At 35.0% G+C, this 24591-nt stretch overlaps 1 protein-coding gene across 4 annotated transcripts in view; it reads right to left on the reverse strand.

The window, feature by feature from the left end:
* The window catches only part of COP1 (COP1 E3 ubiquitin ligase), a 226255-nt gene that overhangs the window by 34438 nt on the left and 167226 nt on the right, over positions 1-24591 (reverse strand). For all 4 annotated transcript variants that reach the window (XM_065936106.1, XM_065936107.1, XM_065936105.1 and 1 more), the window contains 3 exons: positions 17276-17393; positions 14207-14331; positions 13020-13180 (listed from right to left, as the gene is read on the reverse strand). In XM_065936106.1, the coding sequence (XP_065792178.1) occupies positions 13020-13180; positions 14207-14331; positions 17276-17393 (404 nt within the window). The remainder of the gene's footprint in view (positions 1-13019; positions 13181-14206; positions 14332-17275; positions 17394-24591) is intronic.

Genomic DNA, 24591 nt, shown 5'->3' on the forward strand with positions numbered 1-24591 from the left:
GGCTGTTATCCACTCAATGAACCCTCTACTACTTTTGTGGCTACAAAAACCAGCACTTTAGTGAAAGGACCTCCAGTCTAATGACATTACAATATGGACTATAAAGAGGTATATGAAAGAATAACTGGGCTCAGGGAACTGCAAGATCAAAGGCACAAAGGTTAAATGCAAAGAAACAAACATAAAAATCCATTAGAGGTGTTGGAGGATTTATAAGCAATTCAGTGTTAATGAAGTATAAAATATGCCTATGCAAGTGGTAGGTGACCATGCTGGAAAGGTAGGTGGGAAGTCTGAAGAAGGAGGGTGTTGTCAGACATCACATCAAGCTCACATTTTATTTTATAACCACTGGGACATTACTGAAGGATTTTAAGCAGCACAGGTACTACTGAGAAGTAATTGCAGGGAATGATGAAAGCTTGAACTAGTGCTAAGTAGAAGAGTAGTAGGAGTAGATGGATGATGGATTCAAGATACATTAAAAAGAAAATGAGATCATATTTGTGCTGAGATTACATACCAAAACTCGATTTTACATTTGTAAGACTCCAGTTTTAATGGTTAAAACTTCGTACATGAATAAATTTGATTTTAAATTTACAAAATGCCAAAGAATAGAACTGTGCTTAATAAAACTTAAAAAAATTAATCCAACATTCTCTATGATATAGTAAATTATAGCAATAGCCTATATTATTGGAATTTCTACAGCAATTCATAAGTAGAATGCCAAATTGGCATGTCTTCATACCTGTCAGCTACATATGAGAAATCTGGCAAAATTTTAGAAAAACTCAATATTTGAACTAAATAATTAGAAAGTCCTTAATTGTTAAGATCCCGGTCATGTCACAATTTCTGGATAGCCTAAATATTTTACTCACACTTTTAAAATTCCAGCCCTTGGCTAAATTTATATTGAGACTCTCATTTGAAAACTAATTTGAAATAGATGATTTCATTGCCACTACCGATTCAGATACTAAATTATCTTTTATAATTGAGATACTTAAAGTCAGATTGACTTTCTATACAAAATCTATCCCTAAAGCTCCCTACTTTCATTAGAGTCAAAGATCCTGAAGACAAACACAAGCATAACTAATGACCTATTTAATTCTCAACAATATGTACATACTCTGTCATTAAAAGCAAATGATTTAGATTTATTTTCTGCCTCATCTTCATTTTTCGCTTGGCAATCACAGTTCAAACAAAAAAATCTATTTTCATCGAAGCTGATCTTCTGATATACAGTAAAAAAAAAAAAAAAAAAAAAAGATTAACATAAACAGGCACAAAATTAAATGGCTTCTTTACAGCAATTATAATGAATGACTTTTCTACATAATCAAATTATTCCTACGTTCAGCAGTTAATAATTAATAATTTTTCTACCATCCTGGGACTAGTTAATGTCAACTTCTGATAGCTTTACTTGGAAGACATGCTGCATAAAATGGGATTTAAGATATAACAGAGTAAGAGATATGGAAGGTACAAACCTCCACAAGAATCACATCAGTATAGGAGACTGTCATAAGAACAACAGAAATTAATGTGAGACTGTGGAAGTAAGATACAAAATCACATTTCTTTTCCTCAGATAGACTGCAGGAAATACTTTTCTCTCAAACAGCTGCTGTCTTTGGTTAACTCTGCTTTAAGTAATTGTTAAATATATTTTTATTCAGTTAGAAAAGAATAATCATTTTTTTAATTACTGTCTACACTTCAGCATATGAAACCAATTCAAGCAGTATTCAACAAAAATGTTTAAGTCAAGGAAATGATACCCAACATTCACTCTCTTTCCTTCGACTAGTGTTACAGAAATTTATAGGAAATATCAAGATAAACATTCAGAAACCAAAGCTAAATTTTTTCCCATCTCAAAATATTTTGGACACTTTAAACCATGGTGGGATAATAACGAAAATTATTAATAGGCTAATGGCATCATTCAGAATGCACTCTCAAACTAATATTAATAAATTTCTTTTAAAAAAGCAAAACAAAACCCATTATCAAGTTACTTAAAAATTTGTGTGATTCTACTCTTCAAAACTTGCGTATTTTAGAAGGAAAAACACTATTTTTAAAGAAGCATTTAATGAGAAAAAGAAATTATAAGAATCATTCTAATATAGGTCAAATTCCATTACAGTATATATAAAAAGGAAAATAAGTATCTAAAATGTCACCTTACAGACCCACCAAATTATTTTGCTGATTTCATTACATTTTCACCATGAAATATCTAATGCAACAAATGTTTTCATAGAAACTGTCCATAGAGTAGTGGACAATAAAGTTAAGGGATACTGACACTTAATGTAATTTAGAGAAGAAATAAATCACAGGTTTGCTTCCGTTTCCCACAGTCTTCTGGTCTCCTCTATTTTCTACTTCCCCACCCAACTCTAGTCTGGACACAGGGATGAGTGGGGCACTTAGGAGACATGGGAGCCACAGTCTTCCTGGAAGGCAGGGTCCATGCTCAAAATCTCCTTTCCTTCCACGCCCAAGACAGACAAGAGATCATTCAGATTGGCCCTCTTCCAGTCAGGAAAATCTTTTATTAAAGTGTTATAAATCATCCGGCTAGAGGGAAGAAGAAAGGAAAGATAAAAGGGAAGGAAAGAAACAGAAATGAAGAAAGGAAAGAAAGAAAAAACAAGATCCTATGCTGTCTTCTCAGTGCTCACTGAAGAATCTAGGATGAGAAATAGTCTGTGAAGGTGGGAAATCAATATATATTAAAGGTAGCTTTTAAAAACTGAATAAAAGAAAAAAGACCACATCTTATTCTTTTGTGTGTTTCTTCCTGAGAAGCATAAAAAGTAGCAAAATGTAACAGACATTAGGTATTCATAATTACAATTATTCCCTCTTTAACAGATGCTTGAGAACCATTAATGCCTCCTGGTTACTATGCACACAGATCTCCAGTGGTAACATACATCATCTGTTTCCAAACCTGATTGTTCATATAATTTTCTATAAAGATCTGGGGAACTTTCCAAAATACGAATCTTTACTCTCTTCCCCACCTCCCCCAAGGTACAGACTCAGGGGTCTAAGAAGAGAGCTGTTCTGTTACATACATTTTTTGAAAAGATTCCAAGGTGATTTGGATGATCAGTCAGGTCTGAAAATCATTGTAATAAATAAATTTTACCATAGATGCCTTCTGCATCTTAATGGATGTAGACTGGCTTTTCATACAAGCTTTGGCTTCCCCAGTTTAGTGCAATTTGATGCTCTATACACAGTGTTTACTAAATCAGAGAGGGAAAGCCTATCTCTTGGATAAAAGCATATATAAACTGGAAACTAGATATATTATGTAAGGCTTTTTTAGAGAAGACTGAACTGTGAAACATGACAAACGCAGTGGAGAAAGGGAAGGACCAATAATAAATACCAATTCCTCCACTGCACACATTCTATAATGTTTTCATTGTTTTTGAAAATGTGCAAGAGCAAGGAGATTATATCCGAAGGACAAAATGGTAACTACGAAATAATTATATAGGTATACAAAATGTTAATGTCGAGAAAACTACTTTCCTTAAATTGATATAGTCTTCATACTACCACTGAGTTTTAAGTATAAGAAATATCTCTCCCCTTTACTCCAGTATCTCCTTGGTTTCAAAAACCAGTATTTAATTAATTATGCAACAAACAAGTGAAAGGACAAGGCTGAAGAACTGTATCATTCATTACGAAAATTATATATTAATTATACATTATGTGCACACCATCTGTTCAGTGCTAGTGGTTTTAAAAAAAATTTTAATTGGAGGATAACTGCTTTACAATGTTATGTTGGTTTCTGCTATACAACAATGTGAATCAGCCATAAGTACGCATATATCCTCTCCCTCTTAAACCTCCCTCTCACTCTGCCCCCCATCCCACCCCTCCCCTCTAGGTTATCACTGGAAAGTTGAGCTTCGTTCAGCAACTTTCTACTAGCTAGCTATTTTACACAAGGTAGCAAATCTATGTCAATGCCTCTCTCTCAGTTGGTTCCACCCTCTCCCTCCCCTCCTGTGTCCACAAGTCCATTCTCTGTGTCTCTATTCCAGCCCTGGAATAGGTTCATCAGTACCATTTTTCTAGACTCCGTATATATGCATTAATAAATGATGTTTGTTTTTCTGACTCACTTCACTTTGTATATAACAGACTCTAGGTTCATCCACCTCACTAGAACTGACATAGATAAATTCCTTTTTATGGCTAAGTAATATGTACCACAACTTCATCCACTCATTGGTCAATGGACATGCCAGTGATATTTTGGAAAATGAAAGTTACTACTAGCAAACACTCATATAACTTGCACTATTTTAAACCCTTTCTATTCATTAACTTATTTTAACATTATAATAACCCTAGTTCAGTTCAGTCGCTCAATAGTGTCCGACTCTTTGCGACCCCATCAACCACAACATGCCAGGCCTCTCTGTCCATCACCAACTCCTGGAGTTTACCCAAACTCATGCCCATTGAGTTGGTGATGCCATCCAATCAGCTCATCCTCTGTTGTCCCCTTCTCCCACCCTGAATCTTTCCCAGCATCAGGGTCCTTTCCAATGAATCAGTTCTTCACATCAGGTGGCCAGAATACTGGAGCTTCAACTTCAGCATCAATCCTTCCAATGAATATTCAGGACTGATCTCCTTCAGGATGGACTGGCTGGATCTCCTTGCAGTCCAAGGGACTCTCAAGAGTCTCTTCCAACACCACAGTTCAAAAGAATCAATTCTTCTGCACTCAGCCCTCTATATAGTCCAACCCTCACATCCATACATGACCACTGGAAAAACCATAGTGCTGACTAGACGGACTTTTGTTGGCAAAGTAATATCTCTGCTTTTTAATACACTATATGCTGTCTAGATAGGTCATAACTTTCCTCCCAAGGAGTACGCGTCTTTTAATTTCATGGCTGCAATCACCATCTACAGTGATTTTGGAACCCAAAAAAATAAGGTCAGTCACTATACCCACTGTTTCCCCATCTATTTCCCATGAAGTGATGGGACAGGATGCCATGATCTTAGTTTTCTGAATGTTGAGCTTTAGGCCAACTTTTTCACTCTCCTCTTTCACTTTCATCAAGAGGCTCTTTAGTTCTTCTTCACTTTCTGCCATAAGGGTGGTGTCATCTGCATATTTGAGGTTATTTGAAATTTCTCTCAGCAATCTTGATTCCAGCTTGTGCTTCATCCAGCCCATTGTTTCTCATGATGTACTCTGCATATAACTTAAGTAAGCAGGGTGACAATATACAGCCTTGACATATTCCTGTTCCTATTTGGAACCAGTCTGTTGTTCCATGTCCAGTTCTAACTGTTGCTTCCTGACCTGCATACAGGTTTCTCAAGAGGCAGGTCAGGTGGTCTGGTATTCCAATCTCTTTAAGAATGCTCCACAGTTTATTGTGATCCACACAGTCAAAGGCTTTGGCATAGTCAATAAAGCAGAAATAGATGTTTTTCTGTAACTGTCTTGTTTTTTCGATGATCCAGCAGATGTTGGCAATTTGATCTCCAGTTCCTCTGCCTTTTCTAAAATCAGCTTGAACATCTGGAAGTTCATGGTTCACGTATTGCTGAAGCCTGACTTGGAGAATTTTGAACATTACTAGTGTGTGAGATGAGTGCAACTGTGCGGTAGTTTAAGCATTCTTTGGGATTGCCTTTTTTGGGGATTAGAATGAAAACTGACCTTTTCCAGTCCTGTGGCCACTGCTGAGTTTTCCAAATTTGCTGGCATATTGAGTGCAGCACATTCACAGCATCACCTTTTAGGATTTGACATAGCTCAACTGGAATTCCATCACCTCCACTAGCTTTGTTCGTAGTGATGCTTCCTAAGGCCCACTTGACTTTACATTCCAGGATGTCTGGCTCTAGGTGAGTGATCACACCATCATGATTGTCTGGGTGGTGAAGATCTTTGTTGTTCAGTTCTTCTGTGTATTCTTTCCACCTCTTCTTAATATCTTCTGCTTCTGTTAGGTCCATACCATTTCTATCCTTTACTGAGCTCATCTTTGCATGAAATGTTCCCTTGGTATCTCTAATTTTCTTGAAGAGATCTCTGGTCTTTCCCATTCTATCATTTTCCTCTATTTCTTTGCATTGATCGCTGAGGAAGGCTTTCTTATCTCTCCTTGCTATTCTTTGGAACCTTGCATTCAAATGGGTACATCTTTCCTTTTCTCCTTTGCTTTTGGCTTCTCTTCTTTTCACAGCTATCATTAAGGCCTCCTCAGAGAGCCATTTTGCCTTTTTGCATTTCTTTTTCTTGGGGATGGTCTTGATCCCTGTCTCCTGTACAGTGTCACAAACCTCCGTCCATAGTTCATTAGGCACTCTGTGTATCAGATCTAGTCCCTTAAATCTATTTCTCACTTCCACTATATAAGCATAAGGGATTTGATTTAGGTCATACCTGAATGGTCTAGCAGTTTTCCCTACTTTCTTCAATTTAAGTCTAAAGGTCAGTCATTATTATCATTAGCACTTTAAAGATGAAGAAATTGAAGTACAGTGATGTTAAGGCACTTAAGCAAGATCCAAGATCTAGTAAGTGGAAAATCTGATTTGAACCTTAGTGGTCTGAGTCCATAGTCTTTGCCCTTGTTCTATACCCTATGATGTTTGTTTCCAAGGAGGTTACAGACTAGCAGGGGACAGGAGACATGAACACAAGTAACAGTACAAAGCAGTGTATTTATTCATTCAGGAAATATTTTTAATGGATAGGAATAAAAAGAGATTTAGGTAAAGAAAAGATTTCCATAAGAACACAAAGTTTTAGTTAAAAACATTTTATAATAAATGTTTCATTATATAAAGTTTTATTTGTAAGAAGTACGGATATATTTTATTATATGACTAAAAAAGATGCCCCTGCCTAATATAGTTGTAACTTTGCACTGTATGGGTGATTGACACTGCTAACAAATTTCCATGCCAAGTCTTGTTGGACTTGGTTTCAAAGAAGGGAAATTAGGGATATCATTAGTCTGACATACTTTACTACTGAGTTATAAAAACTTTCAATATGACTCCTGGTGTTTCAAGCCACAAGAGGAAAATTCACCCTTAATAACCCTTAAATAACTAACAAAAGCTTTTTCTGAGGATATAGTATATATATACATCTGTCTATGAGAGTCTTTAAGGATCCTTTACAAGCTTTGTCTTTCATTAGTAGGTATCTAGTTAGAGTTGGTGACTCAAGACTAATAATTATGTATGACACACAGCCTCAGCAGGAGTCACCATGGACCAAGGTCTGCCTTGAGTCAAGGTCTGCCAAGGTCAACAAAAATATAGTGTCCCTCTACATAGATACAGTTATTTAACAGAAAATAATTTGCGTTGTTAAATTATATTCAATATAAATTTGAAACAATTTATATTTCATACCAGTAGTTTCAGATAAGAGATATACCACAGAATTGATCCACAGATATAGAACATATCTGGTCTCCTTTACCTAACTTTCAGTGTCTGAATAAAGCAGTGATGATAAAAAAAGATACAACAGAAATAAAGAATAAGAATATCATTCCAAATTTACTTTTACTCTATAGCATTACTTTTAAGGTAGATATGGGATGTAGAGGATAATGGAATAGATATAAATTACTAATATCAAATTGCCAAAGGAATATAATTATAAAACATCTCAGTTGCATTGAATTTCCTGTTCAAACAAGAATTTCTTTAAAAAAAAACAACTTTCAGTACATAAACATACAATTTGTAAGAAATCAAAAGTTAATGTTTTATAAAAGTGTTTATGGAAATAACTAACAAAGATTCTTTTACTAACAAGATTATTTTCTAACTGGCAAAGACTGGCATTATAGTCCATGTTTTATGGGTATGGTCAAACAGAAACACCTGGATTTTCTCTGTGCAAGACCAAATGGAAATAGACGATACTATAAGCCAATCTACCAATTTTAATCAAAAGCGTTAAAGCTATTCATTTCCTTCAAATGAATAAATTTCTAAAGTTTTCTCCTAAAGAATTAATTAGAAATTTAAAGATTTATTAAAAAATATTCAAGAAGCATTATTCATAGTAGTAAAAAGTAAAGTATCTTCAGCAAAACAACAGTGTATCAGTTATGGTAAATCCTTAACTTACCATATTATGGTAAATAATATGGAACCAGTGAAAACTCTCTTTTCAAAATATCTTTAGATCTGGGAAATGTTCATGACAGGCAAAAGGTAAAGAATACATGATAATAAACAAAATATTCACTGCTATTGGGGGAAAAAGTTCCTATGAATGGAAAAAATTACATGTTAATTATATTAAAATGCCCATATTAGCTATTTCTGGGAAAAGTGATAACAGAGATTTTCTTGTATTTTTTGTTGTTATTATTGTAAATTCTCTAAAATATACATGTATTCATTACTAACGGTTCCTTTCAATAATAAGCTACTATAACTATTTGGGGAAGAAAACAAAAATCAAAACCTACGCAATGTTTCAAGATGATGACAGCATTTTCCACTGATGCACTTGCCAAGGAAATTCACTCTGACTCCACACTCTCTTAATATACAGCTGCAAAAGAACTTTCTTTGGAATCAACTCTAAATTAGTTTAAGGATAATTACTTAAACTAATCATATTACTACTGCCTTTCAGGAGGAAGGAAGGGAACAAAGAAATAAATTTTATGTTAGTCCATTTGAATACTTACTAAAAATGTGAGTAAACAGAATATTTTAGAAGAAAAGCTGAAACTAGAACTAACATGAACAGATCCAGGTAATGGCTTGTCCAATAAGTATCAGACAGCAAACATTACTACAATGGGACACAAGAGGTTAAAATAAATTATGCGGTACTTTTCAAGGAAGAAGAGTCACAAAATGAATTGAAATTACATTCCACTAACCCACCATTGTCTATAATCAAAAGTACATAGCTGACTGCTCTACATGGAAATAAAGCAAACCATACTATTTCATAGATTGTGTAATTATTCAAATGTAATGTATTTGGATGTTCAATCATATATGGATATACTACATTCAAGTACACAGTTTTAGACTTTACAATTGCTTTTTCAAATAAATGGATAGTAATTTATTTTTTTATTACAGCAAGTTAAACATATGATCAAGCTCACTTCATTTATATTTAAAAACCAACCAATGAGGAAATTAAATTTCAAAGTCTAAATAAAAGTAGGGTGGTAAGTGGTATTCCAAGCAGTTATTTCATACAAATTCCCCCCTTTAAAAAAAATCATGACATTAATACCAAAACAGGCAATACAAATAAGATTAACTCTTGGGGGCTAAAATCCTAAGAATCTGGCAATAACAGAATATTCATATGTCAATAATTCTAAATTACTAAAGTTTAATTAAAATATCTTCAAGTGAATTAAAATAATAAAAGTAAAAACAAAATATAAAATGAAGAATTCTGCATTCTTCATTAGTATATAATAAATATTACCATTTCTAGGTATCCTAGAGAGGACCTATAGTGTACAATAAAAAATTCTCCTTCTAAAAAAAAGAAAAAAGTATTTTTGATACAGTTCAAACTTATCTTAAAACTCTTTTGAAAATTAAATGTGGTACAAGAGGTTGTGGCACTTTAACAGTAGAAATGCCAAAGCCACTAACAGAAGAACAAAGGACAGAAGACTCTGATGTGTTTTTAGACATAGGGAAGGTATTAGGAAGAAAGAAAAAGAGAAAGGACAAAGTACTGTCCCTCAGACTAAAACAATTTTAGACATATTCTGACTTTAAATAGAAGGAATTAGAAGCAAATATTCTAAGCCAGAAGAAAAAGTTGACTTTAAGAACCTATTTTGGAGGTTATCCTATGAACTATAATATGCACCCTTTCTGTCTAATATTAGTTCTTTTGCCACCTTCCTTGACAAAGCAAGGGCTTGAGACACTTTAATCACATTTATTCTTCTGACTTATTATTGTCAAGTACTTAATTCTATGTGTGTATTACGTCCAACAGACCTCATTCATTGCTTTATAGTCAACATGCATTTAGATTTACTGCATATTTACCATTTCTATTGCTTTCCATTCCTTTCTGCAACTCTGACCTTCCATCTTCTGCAATTTTTTCTTCCTTCTGCCTTAAGAATATCCTTTAAGATTTTCTTTAGTGTAGAAGATTTTCTGCTGGTGGCAAGTGCTTCATTCTTATTTATCTAAAAAAGTCTTCATTTACTGGATACAGAATGCTAGATTGGCAGGTATTTTTCCTTCACACACTGAAGATCTGGCTCCACTATCTTTTGATTTCTATTGTTTCATTGAGAAGTTGTCAGTCCAATTACCCATTCTTTGAAGACAGTTTTTCTCTGCTTTCTTTTAAGAATCTCCTGTTGTATTTCTTCAGCACTTTTAATAAGATGTGTCCCACCACCAGCAAGGGTCACAGGATCAGACACAATGAGTTTTAAATCTAGCACTTCATTAGCTTTATAGAAGGATATAAGATAGGATATTCAGCGTGCACAGCATCTTCAAAACCATGCATAGCTTCTTGGATCTCTCCCCAAACCACAGAAAGTGAGCACAGTTGCCAAGGACAGCTGAGATGCAGGTGGTTCACCTCAACACAGAGAGGTACCTTGGTTTCCTGCCAGTCTTATATTGTTCACACTGCGCAGATGTGAGGCCAGTATGTCAACTCACAGTTCTCTCAGTTCAGAAGCAACGTGATAGATGAGGTTTCAGAGTAAAATTAAGAGATAACTAGCTCCTAACACATAACATTCCCTATTTGTCTCAATACAGCTTATTTGCACAGCAAAGTGCTGCTATAAGAGGGAGGACTCAAGGTCAGAATTTCATGCATGTCTGTGTATGTTCAGGGTCCAGATCTGATATTAAATCTCTACTCACAATGTAGGTTTCAAGCCATTTATTCTCTGGGGTATGAAAGTTTACTCAATCTCTGCCTTAATGTCTTTCATCAATGGTGTAAAGCTTTATCAACAATAATTCTTTCTAATATCTGCTTTGGGGCTTCCCACATAGCACAGTGGTAAATAATTCACCTGTTCATGTAGGAGGTGCAAGAGATGTGGGTTTGAATCCTGGGTGGGGAAGATCCCCTGGAGGAGGAAATGGCAACCCACTCCAGTATCTTGTCTGGAAAATTCCACGGGCAGGAGCCGAGCGGGCTGCAGTCAATGAGGTCACAGAGTCCGGCATGACTGAGCATCAACTTTCTTACTTCAACTTCTACCTCTTTTTTTTTTCATCATTTTTTGTCTCTCCATGATTACTTCTGTATATTTTCTTCTAACTATACTACAAGTTCATTAACTCTCTTTTCAACTGTGTCTCATCTTCCACTCAACTCATCCACCAAGTTCCTAATTTTGGTAATTGTGTTTTCTTAGTTCTAGAATTTTCATTTTAAAAACACTTTTTATTTCCCATTTGAAATTTTCAACCTTGTCTTTCATTTTGTCAGTATGGATATTTTCAGGCTATGTCTGATAATACCCAGAGTTTCTGTGACTTTGTTTCTATTGTCCAATTCTTACACTAAATTTATTCATGTCATCTTGCCTTTCCTATGCCTGTTTACTTTTTATTGTGCCTAGTTACTATATTTGCAATTTTGAAAAAAAAAATAAAATTCTTAGGTGATCTTCTTTTGAAGGCCTTCTTGCAGAGAGGATTTGATTTTACATCCTGTGAATCCCAGCAATCCATGATAACATCAATTTATTCAGGATTGATGTGACCTGAAATTGGGTTGCAAAATCACTGGGGGCTTATCTTCAACTGGTTTACTCTAGACTAGAGCCCTTTGGGTACCGAGACCAAAGTGAGTTCACCCATATGGTGGTGAGCACTAGACTGCATTCCCTGTGATTCCATGAAGCTACCATAAGTATTCTCAGACATTCCACCAAAACTGGCAAATGTTCCCAGCGGAGAAAGAATATTCAAAAGCCAGGCTCACATTCCTAGACTGCTAATTCTTTTCTATCTTGTTTATTTTCCAATGACTTAAAACCGGTTTTGGTTTTAAAATACATATACTTGGTCTAACTTTTCTAGTTCTACTTAGAGGAAGGGTTGGTCCAAATCATCTTGTCTGCCACTACCAAAACTGAAGCTGAGTAACAGAACTTTAAACAAGATAGCTTGAATACACCTATTTGAAATGTACAAGAATTCAGAAGTCTTAAAGTACCTATTAAGTAGAATTTTTTGTGTCAAAAATAAAAGTAAGTAAATGCCTAAAAAGTTATTTAAAAAAAAAAAGACATTAACAGATGACTAACATTTACAAAATCAAGACAATGAAAACAATTACTTCTTCATATAACTTATGACAAAACTTGTACTTTAAAATGTATAACTGAATGATAAGTTTGAAGAAACTTTTTTGGGCAACCTGGAAATTCAACTTTCTTGTTAAGAAATCAAATGTGTTTAAATATTCTCATATAAATGTATTTGATAGACAGAAATTCTGCCCTGAAATAGTACTTAACTAGGTATGCATATAGGCCACTCTACTTTATCTACATCAAACTTTTTTCTCCTAATATAATATCAGGTTCAGCTGAATGTTTATTTAGCCTATACTGCAAGTGATTAAAAAGGGAAATGAGACACAGTATGTTTCCTGGATAAATTTCCAGTCCTGTAGGAGAGATACAGAGATAATCTGATAATGATGTAACAGAGGTATGCATAAGATGCTATGCGTACACAGGACAGACATCATGTCAGCATGATGTAACATTTCAATTACTGTTCCTTTAGTGACAATTCAATTACTACTTTCTAAAATGTCTATTTCCTTTAGTGATGTAATACTAAGCAAAAAAGAAAATACATGCAACAGCTTACATTTTAACCTTAAAAGGCTCACCCGTGTATATATAGACACAATGCATCACATGAGGCACCAAGGTGGAGACACTGACACAAACACTCACCCCATCCGGGAGTGCCCTCCAGCACACAGCACTAACAAATTCATTCGTGTCGTCTTCTTTTCGGTCTTTGTCCAGGACACTTTTGACCGTGTCGAACTTAAAAGTTAGCAACGTCTTAGAAAGTCCTTTATAGTACAGGTAAAGAGAGTTGTTCTCGCTTCCTAAAAAAAAAAATAATAATAATAAATAAATAATTATTTTAAAATATCTTTTTTTGTTTAGAATGGAAGAACTTAGTATTAGGACTTCACATTCACAAGTTAACTATTACTCAACATTTAAGTTCAGAGACTAATAATCTTTTATGGTAAAATATGAAAGACCAGAGCACAAGACTTCTTGGGAATCATGTGAGAAAAGGATTCCTGGGAAAAAACATATATTTTCCTAACCTAAAGATATTATCAATGTCAAATGATTTAACAATATTGATATAAAAATCATTTTAGTAGAGGTCTAGAGAAGAACCAGAAATTTGTTATTACAGTATAATCTTAAAGTTCATTTAAAAAGATTTCTGTCTAGAGTGGAAAAAAAAAGTTGCAGCACTTATAAAGGCAGATTTTAATAATCTAAAAAACTTATCTCCCACTTCCTAATAGAAGATGAGTGGTCTACAAACCAGTAGTTTGAACAGTTTCTCAATGTAAGAGATTTGCTTTGACAAGGTTTACGTTCATATACATGTAGAGATAGTTAATTTTACTGAATAAAGGCCAAGTCATTTAAAAGTACTGATGGAAGTTCATATACTCAGGAATCAAATGTATTAAAGCATTTCAACAGTACCAAATTTTCATATTTCTAATTTAAATTTGTTCAAATTATCAACGAGAGTCCTAGAATAACAGATCGAGACTACCCAAACAGACTGTTTATTGAAGGGAACATTATATAGGAGGCAAGGAATATTAGATTTAAGGATACAACTGTCTCCAAAATTAAGATATCAGCAGAAATGTCTTCTCATAAGACAGTTAACAATCTTATGCTGTTTCATATGGTTGGGGCTTGTGCTCAGTGAAGGAGAGAAGGACTAATGCTTTTTCTAATCCAAAGAAAATTCAGCATGCTACCTTCTGAATGTAAAGATCATTTCCTGAGTTGGTATGTCGCCTATTCCACTGAATGCAATTTTGGTGACAGATACCTATTTAAAAGTTCCAGGAGAAAGTAGTTTAACTTACCACAAGCTATATAATCTCCATTGGAAGCAAGGCCTACGAAGTTTTTTTCATTGATATGACCCTTGAAGGAGCGTAGGCAGTATGGCTTCCCTACATTCCACAGCTTTAGCTGGCTGTCTGTTGAACTGAGAGAAACACAAAAGGTTAGAACACCTCTAAGATTTCATGACATGAAACTCATCACTACTACTAATCAGAGGCAATCCAGTTTGGTGGTAGGGAATGCAGACTCTGGAGCCAGACTGTCCGAGTCAGAATGCTCAGTATGCTATTACTTGCTTTTGACCTTAGGAAAGTTAATACAAACTCTTTGGCCTCAATTTTTTCATCAATTAAATATGAAATATAATGATTCCTACTTTACATGATTAGACGAATCCTAGAAGAGACTGAAAAAAAATTAAATGAATTTTTTAAAATGCTTTCAATAGTCCCTGGGCACATTAGAAGTATAACAATTATTCATCAATACCACCATACAACCACCATCAAACAATAAGAAAGCTCTATTGGGAGTTGTGTTCCCAATTTCAGCTAACTTGATTTATTTTTTCAACTGTTCAACTATAACAGTATATTAAATATAAACTATTTTCACAGCTGAGTTGTACCTACAGGCAAGGAATACTATGAATGTTTGGTCTATACAGTTTACCTTACTAATATGCAAATGCAGTTGTTAATCAAAAAATAATTGAATATAAAAATCAATGCTAACCCTATCATGCAAAGACAGTCTGAGGATTTGAATAAAATACTCAATACTTCTGACTTTTTATTATAAAAATTGAATCATACAGCACATTATTTTGCAAAGTGCTTCTTCCTCATCCAACAATTTGTTTTACATTTTATGTGAAATAAACACATTTCTCTATTAATGACTATACAATAAATCATCTTTTCTCTAACAGTCACAGAATAGGGCACCATGCTAAATGTTTGACATACAATATTTTATTCAAAGATTCACAACATATAAGTAGTATTTTCAGTTCCATTTCAGAGGTGAGGAAACAGATACAGAAGGTTAAGAATATTTTTAAGGTACCACTGCTAGTAAATAGTAGAGTTAATATTGAAACTTATTATTTCACAGCCCACATTCCAACTTCCAAAACTCTATTGCTTCTCATTATTTTTCAGCATAGCATTTATTCTCAGAAATTTATGCTGTTTTTTGGTTTTGGGGTTTTTTTGGCCATGCCATGCGGCTTGTAATAATCTTAGTTCCCCAATCAGCAATCGAACTTGGGCCCTGGGAGTGGAAGCGTAGAGCTATAACCACTGGACCACCAGGGAATTTCTGACATTTATGTTGTTTTAAATTTTTTTTTTCTGCTCAACAATATTACATTGATAATTCCTTTATATGTGTGTGTGTGGGTGTGCATACAGTCAAAGAATTCAGAGGTTGCAGCAACATGTACGTGTAGGATTGTTTTAATATCACTTTTTTCGTATTTCCAAATATACTTGTGGGTAAACTCGTCTCACATACTTCTAAACACCAAATATGTTCAAGAGGAAAATCATCATGATTTATAAACACCAAAAAGGAAAAAAGACTGGTGAATATATATTAAAAAAGGTCGACTAAGATTTCAAATTTATACAGTTAAGCAAACATATACTTCAGCTTCCTGACTTCCCTGGTGGCTCGGGCAGTAAAGAATCGGCCAATCTGCTTGCAATGTGGAGACCTGGGTTCAATCCCTGGGTGGGGAAGATCCCCTGGAGAAGGAAATGGCTACCCACTCCAGTATTCTCTCTTGCCTGGAAAACCCGATGGACAGAGAAGCCTGGTGGGCTACAGACCATCGGGGCGCAAAGAGTTGCACATGACTGAGCAGCTAACACTTCACTTCTTACTTCAACTAGTTGAAATCAAACTAACTGATTCAACACTTATAAGTTTGAAACTTAAGAAAAAATATTTTTGCCATATATCATTCATAATTGAATCTGAATAAAGTTTTCATTATTTACTGCCCGTTATTACTCCTAAAGAAGGGAGACTTTTTGGCTGGTCATCACTTTTAATATACATTTGTGAACTAATTTTCTATGTTAACTCCCCTTAGAAATTCAGCTCTCATTTTCTTTTTTCCCTTTTTTCTTTTTTTAAATAACAATCAAATTACCTTGTTAAATCAACTCAAATTACCAAGTTCTTATCTAGAGCCACCAGAATGGAGACAGATGTGGTGGGAGATCCCAAGTATAAGGCCCTGGTGTTAATTATCTCCTAGGATATGTTAGAAACTATGTGAAAGAAAGAAAACAATGTATGATTAAGCTTGAGAAGAAGTAATATATATGAAAAAAGGAGACTGAGAGTGGGCATTTACTAGGGTAATATAAAATAAAGAGAACAATAAAATGGATAGCAGAAAGAAGAGACTGTCCTTGTTAGCAGAAAGGCTTAATCAACAGTATTTTAGCAACTGAGATGTATTTTTCTGGTTGACACCTTTCTTACCTTCAACAAAACAAATGATAACTAAAAGCTTATTTATGGCTCTCTAGTTCAGAAGGCTTCTTAAAGAATATTTATCAGGTATAAGCAATCATATTTAGAAAGTTCTCTTCAAAATATATTTAAAACTCACCATGAAATCATAGGGAGATGAAGTAACATGGAATCATAAAAGTCAATTAAATATTGCTTTAAACCCAAAATTATACTATTGTACCACAATACAGATAATATATAAAAACATATTAGTGCTCTTTAGTAAATGAAACACTTCTCATTATTATATTGTATCAACTATTGTTTCTCTGTTTTTAAGGAGCAGGGGCTGAAATTCAATCTGAAGTTCAAATGTTTAAGGGGGCAACTTTAACAAATATAGCATCATCTGGATTTTCTTCACAAATAACATATAAAAGAGAGCAATACAGACTAAAATACACATGTATTTTAATTAAACAAGTTATAAAATTCTACTATTCTAAGAAAAACTATATATACTACAGTGTTACTCTTCGCAAAACCCATGGTGACATTACAAACCAGTAAATTATGACATGTTAAATTCAATTTCTGAAAACAGTAATACTCACGCAGAGACAATTTCCTCACCACTCACAAACTTTGCATAAGAAACGGCTTTTCGGTGTCCTTTGAATACCATGATTGGCTGTTTAGTGTTACGAAGATCATAGTAGTGAACACAGTGATCTAAAAGAAAAACAAACAGAAAAGAAAAAGAAAAAAATGCAATAAATGAAGAAATGGAAAGCAAAGCTAATTTTAACTGGTTTGAGGGTTTTTCATCAAATGTTTCAGAAACAATATCCAACCTATAATACTCAGAAAACTAAGGGTAACAACTCATTTTCAAAGATAAGCAAATACAGTAAGTTTTGTTTTGCAGCTAGGAGAATATGGTTAGTACAAAACAGTGTAGACACATATGCCAATGTGAGTCTGAAAGGGAGTTCCACTGATATTTCTTGAGATCCTGGCCCCAGAAATAGTATTAGGAGTCCCAAAACACCGGAAAATTTTTAATGTGTCCTTACATTCTGATCGCTTTAGAAAAGTAATATAACCATTTTGGACTTCAAGTTAAACAAAATGCAATACAATTTTGCTTCCCGCATTTGCTTTTTAAAATAAACTTTCTTGAGACACATTTTCCATATGGTAAAAACCTACTCACTCCAAGTATATGATTCAATGATTTTTACTAACTTTACCCAGTGGTGCAAGCATCATCATAAATCAGTTTTAGAACATTTTCTTCATTCCAATAAGACCCCTCATGCATATTTACCACCCACTACCCTAGGCAACTGCTATATTTTACCTCTATAAATTTGCCTTTTCTGAAAACTTATACAAATGGAATCATACTATATGTAACTTTTATGTATGGATGGCTTCTTTACCTAATGTTTCTACAGTTCATCCACATGTTTAAATGTGTTAGCAGTTCATTCTTTTCTGTTGCTAAATAGTATCCACTGTGTGGACATACCACATCTTGTCCACCCACTCACTGGTTTATGGATATTTGTTTCAGTTTTTTGGTTATTGTCAATAATGTTGCTATTAAACACTCACATTCAAATCTTTGTATGGACATTTATTTAGGTCTTGGGCAAATACCTGAAAAGTGCAAATACTGTATCATGTTACAATCTTGTGTTTAACTCTGAGAAACTGACAGACAGTGCAGGATATCACTTCACACTCCCACCAACAATACATGATGGTTCCAACCCCATTATTGAGTTCTCTGAAACTTTTGGGTACACATCTGAAATGTGTTTTGCAAATATTTTCAACCATTCTGTTGCTTATCTTTTTAGATAAGCACAGAAGTTTTTTTACTTTGGTAAGTTTTTAACTTTATAAGGTCCAATTTATCTTTTTTTTTATAGAACACACAGTATTGTAAATATAAAAACTGACTAATCCAAGTTCTTAAAGATTTTTCTATTTTTTTTCCTACCAGTTTTATTTAGTTCTTACATTTAAGTCTGTGATCAGTTTTAAGTTAATTTCTGTGTATGGTGTGAAGTAAAGGCCTTAGTAAATCTTTTTGCATGTGGATGGATATGAATCCAGTTGTCCCAGTATCATTTGAGACAGACTACTTTTTCCCCAATGAATTGCTTGGCACCTTTACTGAAAATGAATGGACTATAAATAAGGATTTATTTCTGGATTCTTAATTCTTAATCAACTGATCCATACATATCTACTCTTCTGCTAGTACAATGATGTCTTAAAAACTAGAGCTTTATAAATCTGAAATAGGGAAGAAAAAGTCCTCAAACTTTATTCCTTCTCAAAATCGTTTTGGTAGTTCCTGATCTTTTCCATTTTGAGTTTATGTTACTTTGAGTTCATTGAGCTCCCTGGATGTGTAAAGTGATGTTTATTAAGCAACTGGGAAAGATCTAGGCTATTCTTTCCTCAAATTTTTCCTGGCTCTTTCTCTTTCATCTTATCTTCTCTGAGTCTGCACTGTATGTATTGGTATGCTTGACAGTGTCTCACAGATTTCTGAAGCTTCGTTCATTTTTTTCATTCTTTTTTCTCCCTATTACTTAGACTGAATAATCACTATTGATCTGCCTCTTGAATTCACTGATTGTTTTTCCAGCTCAAATTTGCTCATGAGTCCCTCCAGTTATTTTTCTTTTCAGTTATTACACTTTCCAACTACAGAGTTCTGATTTGTTTCTTCTTATTTCTATTTTTAATACTATTTGAAAAGATATATTTGTCATATTTCTCCTTCACTCCTTAATTATGGTTTAATTCATTGAATATTACCTATAAAAGTTGACTAGTCTCTATCTAGTAAGCCCAACATATGGAATAGTTTTTATGGACTGAATTTTCCCTGCTTCTTGGTGTATATCATAAACTTTTTTGTCAAAAACTAGACATTTCAGAGAAATGGATAAAGAAGATGTAGTACAAATATGCAAATATACAAGCCATTAAAAAGAATGAAATAATGGCAGTTGCAGCAACATGGATGGACCTAGAGACTGTCACACTGAGTGAAGTGAGTCACAAAGAGATGGAGAAAAACCGTATGACATCCTTCATATGTGGAATCTAAAAAGAAATGATACAAATGAACTTACTTACAGAACAGACTCACAGACTTAGAGACTTATGATTACTGGGAGGAATAACGGGGAGACGGGATAGTTAGGGAGTTTGGGATGGACATGGATACACTGCTATATTTAAAATGGGTAACAAGGACCTACTGATTAGCACAGGGAACTCCGCTCAATGTTACGTGGCAGCCTGGATGGGAGGGGAGCTGGGGGGACTATGGCTTCACTGTGAATGATGACTGCAGCCATGAAATTAAAAGGCACTTGCTCGTTGGAAGGAAAGCTATGACAAAACTAGACAGTATATTAAAAAGTAGTGACATCACTTTGCTGACAGACATCCGCATAGTCAAAGCTATGGTTTTTCCAGTAGTCAGATATGGATGTGAGAGTTAGACCATAAAGAAGGCTTGAGCACCAAAGAACTGATGTTTTCTAACTGTGGTGCTGGAGAAGACTCTTGAGAGATCCTTAGATTGCAAGGAGATCAAATCAATCAATCCTAATGGAAACCAATCCAGAATATTCATTGGAAGGACTGATGCTGAAGCTCCAATACTTTGGACACCTGATGTGAAGAGTCAACTCACTGGAAAAGAATCTGAAGCTGGGAAAGATTGAAGGCAAAAGGAGAAGGGTGCGGCAGAGGATGAGATGGTTAGATAGCATCACTGATGCAATGGATATGAATTTGAGCAAACTCCAGGAGATAGTGAAGGACAGGGAAGCCTGACGTGCTGCAGTCCATGGGGTTACAAAGAGTTGGACACGACTTAGCAATTGAACAACAACAATGTTGTTGGCTGAGTCCTCTCGCTGTTCACTTGACACTATCACATCACTGTTAATCAGCTATACCTCAATACAAAATTAAAAACTAAAAAAACCCAAAAAACCAAAAAAAATGCTATCTAGACATTTCAGATAGCAAAATGTGACAATTCCAGAATCAGTTCCTACCTTCCCTCTCCCAGGTTTATTGTGGTTGGACTTTTGTGGATGGTGTTATTTATTTGTTCAGTGACTTTTCCAGAACTAAATTCTATAGAGTCTGTAATTCCTGCTATATAGAATCACTGAAGTCTCTGATCAGTTCTGTTGTATTTTTTTTTTAAACCTAGCAGAGTAAAGGCTGCGACTGGGTCACTTAGAAGTCACAAGATTTCCTTAAATGGTTTGGGTCAGTGTCTTCAACCCTTTGCCAAGGGGATCTCTGTGTGGAGCCTTCTTTATGGTCTAACTCTCACATCCGTATCTGACTACTGAAAAAACCATAGCTTTGACTAGGTGGACCTCTGTCGGCAAAGTGATGTCTCTACTTTTTAATATACTGTCTAGTTTTGTCATAGCTTTCCTTCCAACGAGCAAGTGCCTTTTAATTTCATGGATGCAGTCAAAACTCCGGCAACTTACACATCTGTCTTAACCTTGACTTCTAGCTTATATATAGACAGACTTACGGTCAGCCAGAGGTAAGAGACTAGATCTTTCTGCAGTTTTTCTGAGAGAGGACACTGGCCTGGACATGTAAAACATTCTCATCCCAGGAACATGTGAGAGATTTTTCAAAAAGTTGTGGCCCTTTGCCCAGATCTTCCTTTCAAATTTTTGACAGGGCTCCTGTTTGTCCCACCTGGCATCATAGCCTTCAAAGGTTGTGGTACTACATCTGACTGTTTTCAACAACACCCTGGGGTCCAGGTCTTTTCCCATGGAGACTCTGAATCAGGTCAAACAGAAACAACATCTTGCCAATGGAGCTTTCTCTAGTGAGTTGTAAGTCAGGTCAAATAGTGGCAATGACCTGGAAATGAGGATTTTTGAGAAGTTCCAAAACTAGTTTTGGCCCCAGTGTTGACAACAACATTGCTGGTTTTCAAAGCTTCCATAACCATAATGTTAGTTTTTTAAAAATTTGCCAGTATTTCTGTTGCTTATATGGAAGAGTATTTCCACATTCCACTTTATGTTTATCATTGTAATTACATTAAGTGATTACCTCAAATGACAGCATTCAGCTTATACTATGGAAGTACAAATATATAGCTGTAGTTTGTTTGGCATGTGCTAGAGAAAAAATAGAAGAAAAACAATTCTGGCTTCAACTGCTGTGTTTATGTTAAATTTATTGGTAAAAAAGATTAAACCTTTTTTTTGCAGCAAATAATTCAAAACTGAAAAACATTTTAGTAAAATAAGTCTTTAATTTCTCAAGTTATTTTATGAGCTGAAAATAAGATACTATAAAATAGCATACTACAGTATAGTGAAATAATACTTCATTCTCAGGCTAATAAGCAAAACGGGGTGTAATATGTAAAGGATATTGGGGTGTAAGTAAACGTTATGTCATTGTGTACTGCAAAAAGATTTTTCAGTAGTGGGAATGAGAAAAGTAGTGTGGAGAGTTGAGTATGAAATGGCAGATGTTTCTGCAGATACAGCAGCGTCAAAAGAAAACACACACAGTGTGGACAAGTTTGAGAGTTAAAAATTCCAGAAGGATACAGTCATAGGAAATTCTCCATAATTTCATCAGAAGCCCCATCAGGTTTTTCCAGGTAGAGCACAAAGGATTTTTAGAGCAGAGAAGCTACCCTGCATGATACTATCATGATGAAAGGCATGCAAACATGCCAAGTCACTTCAGTAGTGTCTGACTCTCTGTGACCCCATGGATTATAGCCCACCAGGCTCCTCCGTCCATTGGATTTTCGAGGCAAGAATACTGGAGTGAGTTGTCATGTTCCCCTCCAGGGGACCTTCCAGACCCACCCAGGGATTGAACCTACATCTCTAATGTCTCCTGTGCTGGCAGGTGGGTTCTAGGGCCACCTGAGAAGCCCATTATGATGAATGTATTTGTCCAAATCCATAGAATAATAACACCACAAGTGAACTCGTGATTATGATGTGCCAATATATGTTCATCAATTGTAACAGATACACCACTCTGGAGAGAGATGTTGATAATGGGAGACTACACATGAGTAGGGTCAGAAGGCACAGGGGAATTCTCTGTATCTCCCTCTCAATATTGCTGTGAACCTAAAACTACACACACACCAAAAAAGTCTAAAGAGACCCAGAAATCTCAGCATCTCAGTTATGTATACTTTCCCAAATTAAAAATAAAAACAAAAATCTCAGTTAAGAAAAAGTAGCAAAAACATTAATCACAAAGTCGTCCCCAACCTAACTTGCTTAGAATCCCAGGATATAAAACAGACTGAAGTAAGAGCTGCTTTGGCTAGCGCCCAAGGAGGAGCAAGGGGCCCTTTTCTCAGCCTCTTTTTCTCCCTACATCTGGCTTTCTTCCTACCTGCCAACTCTTGAGAAATCTAAAGGATAGAATTTGAAAAATATCAGCTGTATTACTGATTACTATGAATAAAGTCATTTATTTTTTTCCAAATTTATCTTTCTATGGTAGGGAGAGAGTATATTAATTAATTTTATATGTTAATTCCAAAATTTATTGGCAAATAAAAACTTTTACAAATCATTACTATGACTATGACTTGGGCTTCAAAATCATTGTGGATGGTGACTGTAACCATGAAATTAAAAGATGCTTGCTCCTTGGAAGGAAAGCTATGACAAACCTAGACAGTGTATTAAAAAACAGAGACATCACTTTGCTGACAAAGTTCTGTATAGTCAAAGCTACAGTTTTTCCAGTACTTATGTACAGATGTGAGAGATGGACCATAAAGAAGGCTGAGAACCAAAGAACTGATGCTTTCAAACTGTGGTGCTGGAGAAGATTCTTGACTGCAAGGAGATCAAACCAGTTAATCCTAAAGGAAATCAACCCTGATTATTCATTGGAAGGACTGGTACTGAAGCTGAAGCGCCAATATTTTGGCCATCTGATGTGAAGAGTTGACTCACTGGAAAAGACCCCAATGCTGGGAAAGATTGAGGGCAGGAGGAGAAGCGGGTGACAGAGGAAGAGATGGTTGGATGGTATCACTGACTCAATAGACGGGAGTCTGAGCAAATTCCAGGAGATAGTGAAGGGCAGGACCCTGGCACCCTGGAGCCCACGGGGCTGCAAAGAGTCGGACAGGACTGAGCAACTGAACAACAACATGATTTGTTGGTTTTAATCACCTCTGGTGGAAGAAAAAGTGTTTTCCCTAAACTCTTTCCCCGAAAAGTGTTTCTCAGACTGGCAACAGGGAAAATAGTGTTTAAATCTTCATACTCACTAATAGGACTCAATACAGTGTTCTATGCATAGATATTAGTGGCTAAACAATGATAACACTGTTTATCATTGGAAAACAAAAAAAATTTCTATCAAATATAGAAAGTTTTAAAATTTGTTTGTGTTATTCGAATTCATTTGAAAGTATACACAATAAATTACTTATGGAATATATAGTTTTATTATTATACTACTGTAATATGGCACAACACACAATCTAGAATATTCAGTGGCTTATAAGATACTAAATAAGCACAAAATACTAGCAAAATTTCCTAGTTTCACAGTCTCCCTGCTTTGGAATCAGTTTCTGTGCAATAAACTGTGTGTTAATCACCAGGGAAATTCAAGGATCCGTTTTCCTCTTCAACTTAGTAGGTGACTTTTTTTAAATTAAACTTTCATAAAATTATTCAAACATCATAAATCTAAATTCAGAGGCAATGCCCTGCAAATCTTAATGGCTTTAGAAATACAAAATCAGCATTGCCACAAGAGAAATAAAAGGGACTAGTAATCTATTTTCTAGATTGCTAAGTTTACATACAGCCAAATAAACACCTGCAAAAATATGTGT

This window comes from Muntiacus reevesi, chromosome 5 (genome assembly GCF_963930625.1).
Source record: "Muntiacus reevesi chromosome 5, mMunRee1.1, whole genome shotgun sequence".
Classification (NCBI taxonomy): domain Eukaryota; kingdom Metazoa; phylum Chordata; class Mammalia; order Artiodactyla; family Cervidae; genus Muntiacus; species Muntiacus reevesi.